This window comes from Pseudochaenichthys georgianus, chromosome 15, assembly GCF_902827115.2.
Source record: "Pseudochaenichthys georgianus chromosome 15, fPseGeo1.2, whole genome shotgun sequence".
Classification (NCBI taxonomy): Eukaryota; Metazoa; Chordata; class Actinopteri; order Perciformes; family Channichthyidae; genus Pseudochaenichthys; species Pseudochaenichthys georgianus.
In genome coordinates, this window is record NC_047517.1 from 32,880,783 (window position 1) to 32,890,682 (window position 9,900).

Here is a 9,900-nt window from a genome sequence, read left to right on the forward strand (position 1 = left end):
CCCTATTTGATATGTTCCTTTATACCATAATCCCTCTGGGAAACATGTATCTATCCACTGTTCATTACCTCCAAAGACAAAGAAGCGATGCAGCCGAAAGCACACCTCATTCTGGTTTAATGAAAGGAGGAAGAAAAGTCATCGCCATGGCAGTGAGCATGTGAGCGCTGAGAGGCACGGTCACCTGAGGACATTGTGTACTGCACTCTAAAAAAGATGTTCCTGAGGTTTGTCTCAAAGATGATGTGCTGATGGGAAATTAGAATTCCCAGAGACACCCATTATATTTGTTACATGCATTCATTTTTCTTCTCTTATGCTAATTTCTTTCTTTCATTCGTGATGGTTCTGTGTTTCATCTCGTATCGCTCTCAACACATTAAACGCTTTAAATCATTGATGTAAGGAAAGCCTCTATTACTTCCTTTCCATTCCGTGTTATATTCCCTGCTGACAGTCTAACATACCCCTGAAGCCGGTGCTGCACGACATGCTTATTGAAAACAATGCAAATACACACCGCTGCTAGTGATCAGCATCCTCTGACATGTGTACATTGATCATTGAGTCTAGAGCGTGTGACATTGTGCTGGACACATCCGTCATGTTTGACCAATTATTCTAATGGTTAGTGGCTTGTCGGACAAAAGCTGCACACTCACAGATGCACACTGTCAGTCCCTTCATAAAACATGCAGAGGCAAGCATCCCCACGAGGGTTCACGAGCAAGAACTCATCACCGATACCGTGTGCTTTGAATGAGGAACCATTTTCAATCAATCATTCCACTTTATTAGCGAACCCATTAGCCAGCCCACAAAAGAGTCAAAAGAGAAAAGAGTATCAAATAGACGGTGACACACCTCAACCATACTCCCTATGAATTACTCACTCTGGTCTAATGATTCGTTAAAGAACACCATAAAAAACCCGTCTGCATATTCCGACACCTAAACGTGTGCTGTAACTTTGATAAAGGGGCCGACCATGAATCCTTTACTGCCAGACCATAACCATAAGTATTGCCCTTAGAATAAAACATACGATATCAATCTTATAATCACTCGTCCTAAAGTTAGTACAAATGTATTACCAAAGACTTGACCAGACTGCTAACTTTAACAAAAACCCTGCTCGAGCAGAAAAACTATTTACAACAAAGAATCGTTAAATAACTTTTTTTTCCAGCAACAGAATATTGGAGGCATATCGTATGTAACGCATGTAACCAATTAGTCAAATGATTCATTATAAGAATACCAAAACACAACCTGTTCTGACAAGCATTTACCTGCGTACATAAAGAGACGATTATTTATTACCTCAATTTATCCCATAACTAACGCAAACAAGGATACATCACTATTCGTCTAACCTGCATGGTGTTATAAACTAACAATAGGTAACAGCTAAGGTACTCCTCAGGCACAATCTGTATCATTTATTTATTTTAAAGCCTTCCAAGAAGTCCAGAGTTCTGTTGGACCTTTGTCTTTTGTTTGATTTGAAAGTAGGACTCTCCAAAGTCACAAAAATAACAAAATGTTATCGTACAATTACAAAAAGGTTCACCCCCTTTCTCCGTCTCTCCTTTCAGTAAAAAGCTGTCTAAAGACTGACTGCAGTGTTCGCTGTATCACGACCTGGACAGTGAGTCAGCATCCCGACCCCCACACACACACACACACTCAGACAAACATTCATATTCTTGACACAAACAAACCCCCCCTCCTTTCTCAACTACCTCTTTCTCTACCTCTCTCACACACTGACGAACACCTGTAGCGCTGAGTCGTGACTGGGGGCGATGCTTCCTCTTAATATGCAGAGACGACTGTCTGAGCATCACACTGGCATGCTGGCACACAGACACACACACACACACACACACACACACACACACACACACACGAAGATCCCCCCGTCCACTTCAAGCAAGACAGAGTGTGCACTATGTGTGTGACATAGTGTAAGAGAGCATCCACTCTGAGCACTCTGGTTTCCAACCTGTTCTCCTGCTGGGCAATAGTGTTAGCCTACATTACCCAGAAGCCTGCTGTCTGTTATGTATGCATGTCACTTCCTGTGCAACAGTTTGTGTTACACATTCCTACACACCATCACATAGTCAGGGGGATGATGCTCATTGGCCAAACAGTCTGGAAATCCCCCTTATTCTATCACTGAGGCTCGCTCACTAAAACACATTCACATACATCGTGCTGGAGGCACCAGCAGACAATACCCCCATGCAAATGTGGCTTTGGGGGCAATGCACATCATGTTAAAGTCCCACAGTGCTCTACTGTCACCACAGAGCTGCTGTATGTGTATCCCTTTGTGACGGTTTGACCCCGCTACAAATAACGTTTCACCTGTTGCAGCACCATCATTTCACCGAACAGAACGCCTAGATATTTAAGAACAGGGGAGGAGCATCTTTGCTGCACGTTCTTTAACTATTGCAAATGTTCTTTAATGTTCTATTTGTTTGGTCGAGAACAGGATGTGTTGTCCTTGCCACCCTCGACTCCACCCCAATGACCCTTTAACCCCATGTCATATGACTCTATTCACAACTTTAAAAACACAACTATGGTAAGTGATACTTCAGAGAGACATGACTAACTTGATTTCACAGACGAGTGACTTGTTGGCCTGACAGAACACTATGCATCAGCAGTGTGACTCCAGCCCTCGTAGATGTTATTTACTGCACACACACATGCGCGCACACACACACACACACACACACACGCGCGCGCACACACACACACATACGCGCACACACACACACACTCGTGCATACAAATACATGCACACACTCTTTTTCAGACACAACCTGCCTGAAGCACACAGAGGCTTAACACAAACACAGCCAGCCAAGCTTGTAGTAAAAAAGACACATCCCTGTGGGGGGAAAAGCATATACACTCGTAAACTAGAGCATCAGACATCCATGTAATCACACACACACACACACACACACACACACACATATACATACACACACACACTCAATCGCAAACACTCACATCCTCCCACCGGCACATGTGGACAGGCACGGCCGGGCCCTCAGTCTAGACGAGAGGCAGAAGAAGAGAGGTACTGGATGTACTCACCCCGTTTTTGGAGCCATCCCTCTCTAACGATGGTGACATCGCTCATGGTTCCTTCACGCCGAGTGTGATGCCGCTACACGCCTGCTCCACAGAGAGAGAGAGAGGGAGGGAGGAGAAGAGGAGAGGAGGAGAGGGAGAGGAGTAGAGGAGGAGGAGGGGGGGGGGGCGGCTCTCCCAGCCTCCGCGTCACTCTCCCTCCCTTCCTTTCCTGTTCACCCTCTCGATCGCGCAGTCTCCCTCTCAGACACACAAACACGAGGTGTGTGTGTGTGTGTGTAACGTTTGTGTGTGTGTCGCTTTGCTTCCTGTTGTTGCTTATCTCCCTGCCTTCTTCTTCTTCTTCTTCTCCCCCTCCTCCTCCTCCACCTCCTCTCTCGTTCCCTCTCCAGACCTTCCTCCTCACCAGTAGTGACTCAGCCTGGAAGGAAGTGAAAGGAGAAAACACAAAAAGAGAAAGAAAAAAGGAAAGACATAGATTTATATTTCTCGTCCTCGGCTGCTCCCTCTCTCCCCTTTCATACAATCTGACAAGACAAACAAGTGATTGTGAGGACACATGCTCCCACCCCCAGTTCCTCCTCCTATTGCTCACCCTCTCTGATAAACAGGATGAATTATTGCAGAGCTCTCGATGAAGCAATAGCTGACCTTCTTCGCCATCCAAATACCCCTCAGAGATCTCATTCATTCATAGACCTTTTTATGAGCAGATAGTAATGTCTACCTTTCTGTGCTCGCTGTGTTTCTGCATGTCAAATTCTTTGGTGTGTGTAGGCTGGTTTGTCTATATGTGGGAGAGCATCTCAGGACTGTGGAGTAGAGCTCGGCTATAAATAGCAACAGTTAGGGATGCTCTCACACTCTCTTTCTCTCTGCACCTCTCTGTCGCCTCACTCCCGCTCTCCTTCCCCTCTCCCCCTCTTGCTGCCGCGCTCACCTCGAATGCACCCTACTACACAACGCGCTACAACACTACGCTGCTCAGCTTGAATGGAAAACAGCACGACGGCGGCTAGGCTTGCAGTTGCAGACATCCAGAAGAAATCAGCATTCAGAACGGCAAGTGTCTGCACTGCTGCCGACACCGGAGGGACTGCAGCGTCACAACTGAGGCTGGGAGAGACGTGCATGCTCACTCACACACCCTAGGTGACAGAGCTTTTTTTTTATGTTGAGGCAGCAGTATCATTGTGACCAATCTGAAACCAGACGAAAGAATTGCTGAGTAGCACAACACATCTTGGTCACAAGGGCTGATACGATACTTTCCACTTACTGTACCCTTCCATGGGAAAGAAGTATTTGTTTGTCTTTGCTTTGTTGCCAAAAGGATGGGCTTGGCTACTCAGGATTATTTGGAAGTAGAGGGTTGGGTTCCTTCAACCCCAGCCCTGGTGCAAGGTTCAGTAAACCAAAAAGAAGGAGGAGAAAAGTGTTCATTCGTCTGATTAACAGTAGATTAACCTGAACTGAAAAACCACTCATTTGCTCCAAGAGAACCCAAGACATGAGTTTGAGGATTTGTGGGTGATTTGGTACACAGTGATCCTAATGACATAAACAACAAGTATGTACAGTTATCTAAAGATAAATGTCGCTTAGCTAGCACTGATCTAGGAGATTTCTTTTTATAATACTGGGCCCCAGTACATTTAAAGGGATTGAATCATTTGTAAGGTACCGTACAGTTCTGGATTATGCTTTAAGAGCGAGACGATAGTGGAACGAGCGCTTCATGCCTTACGAGACGACAGGAGCACCATGTCCAGACAGTGGCAACCCCTTTTCACCAGAGCAGCTGTTGCCATGGAGATATGAACTGCCGTGATGTACCCACCATGCCAGGGGAAGTGCAGTCCAGACAACATTTACTTTATGATATTTCATTCCAGTGGCAACAACAACAATGAAAAAATTACAAGGAGAGGGAGATCTTGAGAAAATAAACTCAGGGACTAATGAGAGAAACAGAACGCAGGGACCAGACTGTCAGCTCACACACCACTACATCAGTCTAGACGTATCGAGAGGCACTGCGCGGCAACTATGGCAAGTAGAACAAGTTAAACAATCACAATTCTGCTCTGACACTAAAACATTAAGCATGAACATAACGGTGCTGTTTGCAAGCCGTGGTCACTCCGATGCACTCAGCATTAGTGCCAGTGGTCAGTTCTATCGGTGAAAAGGAGGAGAAGTCTTGGCAGGTCTGGAAGCTCCATTTCTTATCTGAACACATCACGTTTTAGAGCTCAACAACAAGGCAAGGTTTTGACTGAGCCCCTGTGTTCCCAAACAACTTTGAAAACCAGTAAACCAACTATTAATAAACCAATAAAAAAATCACTGCTTGGAAATGCGTCACTGCCTCTTAATAAAACATTGGCCTACAGTAAATACAGCTGACGGAATAGTCATGAACTGAACCTAGTACATTGAGAATCAATCTCTGAACATTAGCTTTAATTATTGGCTCGACACACTTCATGATATTGGTAGGGCTGTGTTTTGGAACAAACTTGGGATAAGATAGTAAGATATCATGATACAGGGGATAGATTCAATATAGTGCGATACAATACGAGACTGAAAGCAAGTTAACCCATTGGGAGTACAAAAGATAATTATCTTTATGCAATGAGAGCAGTGGGATCTGTATTCATCCCAGTCCCTGTAACATTGTAACATTAAACAGCATAGCACATATCTTTGCACACTAAGTATTAACAGAACTAATGTTAACTATACATCAAATATGAATGGTGTTTTTGAGAACTGAAACCGTCTCAATAGTGTATTATTACACCTCTAAAAATGGGCTAAAAAGCTCAAAATGGGTGGTGTGGATCTTAAGTACAAAGAATGTACAGAGAAGAGGGCTCAGGTCAGATCAGATACTTGGAGTTACTATTGCCTCCACGTCAGGACAGCACACCTCACACCCCCTAATCTCACCTCAACCCTCTTCAAAGCCAAATCAAGCTGACATCAGCATCATTGAGCCCACAAGCTTCTTCCTAAAGTGAAAGCCATCATTAGGCCGGACCTCGTGTTACACTCTCTATTAACACTGGATGTATTACTTCTTTGTCATTTCTACAGTTTTAAGATCTTAAACATAATGATTGCCGATAAGCCAAAACACATCTTGCATAGAAGTAAAGTATATATAAGACCAAAAAAAGGTGTGAACAAAAATATATACCGGTATATATATATATATATATTTGACTACAATTTTGCAAAGAAAGAATGCAGTAAAAATAAATAGGAATTCATTTAAAAGTAAAAAACACAAAAAAACTCATGGGAATTCTGAATCTAGACAGTGTCTGTCTGAATGCAGTAAGGAAGCTAAACAACTATATCAAAGCATTTTGACAAAAGTAAATGTATAGACAGTGTGTTGGTTGGTTTGAGAAAATCCGAACTATTTACCATTCTTTCAGCTCTCTTCTGTAACAAAAACATTTGATTACTTTTGGTGTTGTATACAGTTGCATACATCACACAGAAAGTCACTGTTAAAGGAAGTATTCAAATAATAACCAATTAAATGTCCTGCCTTCAAAAGATCACTTAGGTAAAAGTACAGAAGTATTTTCAACCAAATTATGTTTTAAAATGAACTAAAAGTTAATGTTAAAAAAGTATATTGTTTTCCTTGTAAAGAAAGCATGTTATTCTTGCTATGTTTATGAACATAACAGCGCATTCCAAATGTATGTGTATAAGTAACATGTAATGTATGTATGTATGTATGTATGTATGTATGTATGTATGTATGTATGTATGTATGTATAGATGTTGTACTTGTACAAAGCTTTGGCAATACTGTATGTCGTTATGTTCATGCCAATAAAGCTATTTGAATGTAATCTAATTGTAGACACCAGCACTGCATCCTCTCTACGTCACTGTTATGGCTTTCAAACTGATGCATGACTCATGCAGCATGGCAGAGAGCATGGTGGTCTACATGAAAACTATTTTAACCCATTGTATCTGGTCAAACAAAACCAGTAAAGTAACTAAGTACATTTACTTAAGTATTATGTTAAGTTCAATTTTGAAGGACTTGTACTTTACATGAGTATTTCAATTTGTTGCTACTTTGTACTTCTACTCCACTACATTTATTTGTTATACTTAATTACTGTACATTGTAGAATGTCTTAATGATGTGAAATACAGACAACACTTAAATAAGAATTGAGTTACACCTGGAGTAAATTCACAAGCTACCCTGCAGTATACAATATAATTAAAAGCTGCACCTTTAGGAGGTTTAATAACACTTAATGCATCAATAACAATAATCAAAAAACATATAATATATATTTTTCTAAAATGGGCTAATTTGCATATTGAGTACTTTGACTATTTTTTTATGCCAATACTTTTGTACTTTTACTTGAGTAACATTTGAATTGCAGGACTTTTACTTCTAACTGAGTATTTCTACACTCTGGTACTTCTACTTAAGTACAAGATCTGAGTACTTCTCCCACCTCTGATACACCAGCACTGCATCATCTACGTCACTGCAGATGTCAAACTGACGCATGTTGCATGCAGCATGGCAGACGTTATGGGTGTTATATCCTACATGAAAACCTTTTTTTTAACCCATTTCAAGGAAATACTGAGCATCATTTCCAAGTCACCCATCAACCCCCCGGTAACGCCCCCACCTAACTTACATTAACACGAAATAAACACACATTATTTAAGTAGCTTTGGCTGAGTTTATGTGATGTTTACAGTCACTAAAGTGTGCCTAGCTAACAATTACCTGTAGCTGCAGGTGTTGTGGTATTTCCCGGTGCACCTGCTCTCCACTAACCGCCCGGGTTATTTTGTCCTCCTCTTTTCTGAGTGAATTAATGAACACACGCCGCAGTAAAGGTAAAAACAAGGCGTTGACCGAAATAATAATAAAGCTAACACATGAAACGGATTTCCGAGGCGCTGACGTTAACCGCAGCCAACGGTTGTTTTGACTTTCAGGAAAACTCGTGACGTCACGCAGAGCAACGGCAAACCCCCTTTTTTTGTCACACGCAGACACACATGCAACCTACCGTCTCGCCGCGTCCTCCAGTTTTTTGTTGTTAACGGTTTCTGCTCGGTGTGTGTTTGTGTGTGTGTGTTTCTGGTTCTGCTCTCTCATCATCCCATTCCAACATCCCGTGTGTCTGCCGGCTAATAAGCCAACCATCGCGAGAATCACACACTGTTAATGCTGTGTTCTATCCATAGACTGTATATAAAGGTTCTATCTGGAATGTACGAGATTTAGGTTATGTCGCCTACTTACGTATTCATTTGAGGTTCTTAATAAAATAAAATAAATTAAAAAATATACATTTTAAAGCCTATGTAGAAATATAAACATTATTATTGCAGGAGTGCAGGAGGTAAATTAAATACACTTTTGCTGACATGTTATGTTGTTCATGCTTGCATTTCTACATTGTGTTTTTATATTTTAACACGACAGAATAAAACAGTAAAGTTGAGACAATAAAGAAATAAAGAACATCATGGGAGACATTTCTGCAAATTTCAGTTTATGTTATGGATCTCTAGAAATTGTTTATTACTGCATTTGTTTTGGCATTCCCCATTGTGAAGATGTTATGACTGTTATTATGAATATTTATGAACGTTTTGGTTTGGAAGAATGTGTTGTCTGGTCTCTTGGAAAAGAAAAACACAGAAACAAATTCCATATCCCTAAGTAAAAGGCCATGCTTTAACAATATATTCATTCATTCATTTCAACGCTCTAAAACTATAACAGCTTTACTGTACACTTTCAATATAGATTCTTATCCCCCTTCCTTCTTTTTTTATGATGTGTTCCCTTTTGTAGGGGAGCATTATTATTCAGTACATGAGATGTTATCTTTGTCTTAAGTTACTTGTGTAGGCCTATTTTTTATACATTATATGTAAGTCTATTGTTTATAAACAAGGTAGTTACTGAGCAGCTGAGCAGGAACTTGTATAGGTCAGCAGGGTCAGCCTCTGAACATTACTGCATCTTAAATGCTGTTTAACCGGAAGGATCTGACAGCTGCACAGCATATGACGGAAACCTTTCCTCAACAGCTGATCCGTCTCGTGTATACAAAAATGTTCAGTGGACATTTAAGGCTCCGATCGTTGATGCAATTTATTTTTGGAATTCCTGTGGAGGTTTTTTTAAGCCATTGTTATGAGCTCCCCAATTATAGCGCTTTAAATTGTTAAGAGGGATGATGAGTTTGTGCTTCCTTGCACAGGTTTGCCCTTCAAATGTAAGGGTGCTTCCTCCATCACCTGTATCTCTCTTATTTCACATACAAAAGTATCCTATGTTTAAAATTCCAACATGTACATGTGATGTAGATATATTGATGTTAATTTAAAACGTGTTGACATTCTGGCACACTGACGCCCTCCCTCATCTGCTCGCTCTTCTTTCCCCCTCTCTCACCCTGCATGTCTCCCCAGATGGTGGAGTGTGTGGCTGGGCAGCAGAGGGTGGGTCGGGGGCCACGCAGGGCAGAGAGTGCAGACACAGGTGGACCTCGCGTGTCAGATAATATGTACGGTGCTGGCCTCTCTTAACAAACATACAAATATTGCCATCAGCTGGCTTTTGCTCACTGCTCTGTGCGCAGAAGGGGAGTATGAGCAAAAACCAGCAGTCAGGAAAGGTGTGTGCGTGTGCGTGTGTGTGTGTGTGTGTGTGTGTGTGTGTGTGTGTGTGTGTGTGTGTGTGTGTGG

The 9,900-nt window shown here is 41.8% G+C and overlaps 1 protein-coding gene across 6 annotated transcripts in view; it reads right to left on the reverse strand.

The window, feature by feature from the left end:
- Nucleotides 1-8,310, reverse strand: part of LOC117459577 (RAC-gamma serine/threonine-protein kinase) — a 64,719-nt gene extending 56,409 nt beyond the window's left edge. For 2 of the 6 annotated variants that reach the window (XM_034100476.1, XM_034100473.1), the window contains exons 1-2: nucleotides 8,208-8,310; nucleotides 3,124-3,541 (exon numbers count right to left, since the gene is read on the reverse strand). In XM_034100476.1, the coding sequence (XP_033956367.1) occupies nucleotides 3,124-3,169 (46 nt within the window). In that variant the 5' untranslated portion in view covers nucleotides 3,170-3,541; nucleotides 8,208-8,310. Of the gene's footprint in view, nucleotides 1-3,036; nucleotides 3,095-3,123; nucleotides 3,542-3,715; nucleotides 3,784-7,918; nucleotides 8,137-8,207 lie in introns of those variants that run through there. The other 4 variants (XM_034100474.1, XM_034100475.1, XM_034100478.2 and 1 more) reach the window with 4 other exon arrangements.
- Between the last annotated feature and the right edge of the window lie 1,590 nt (nucleotides 8,311-9,900).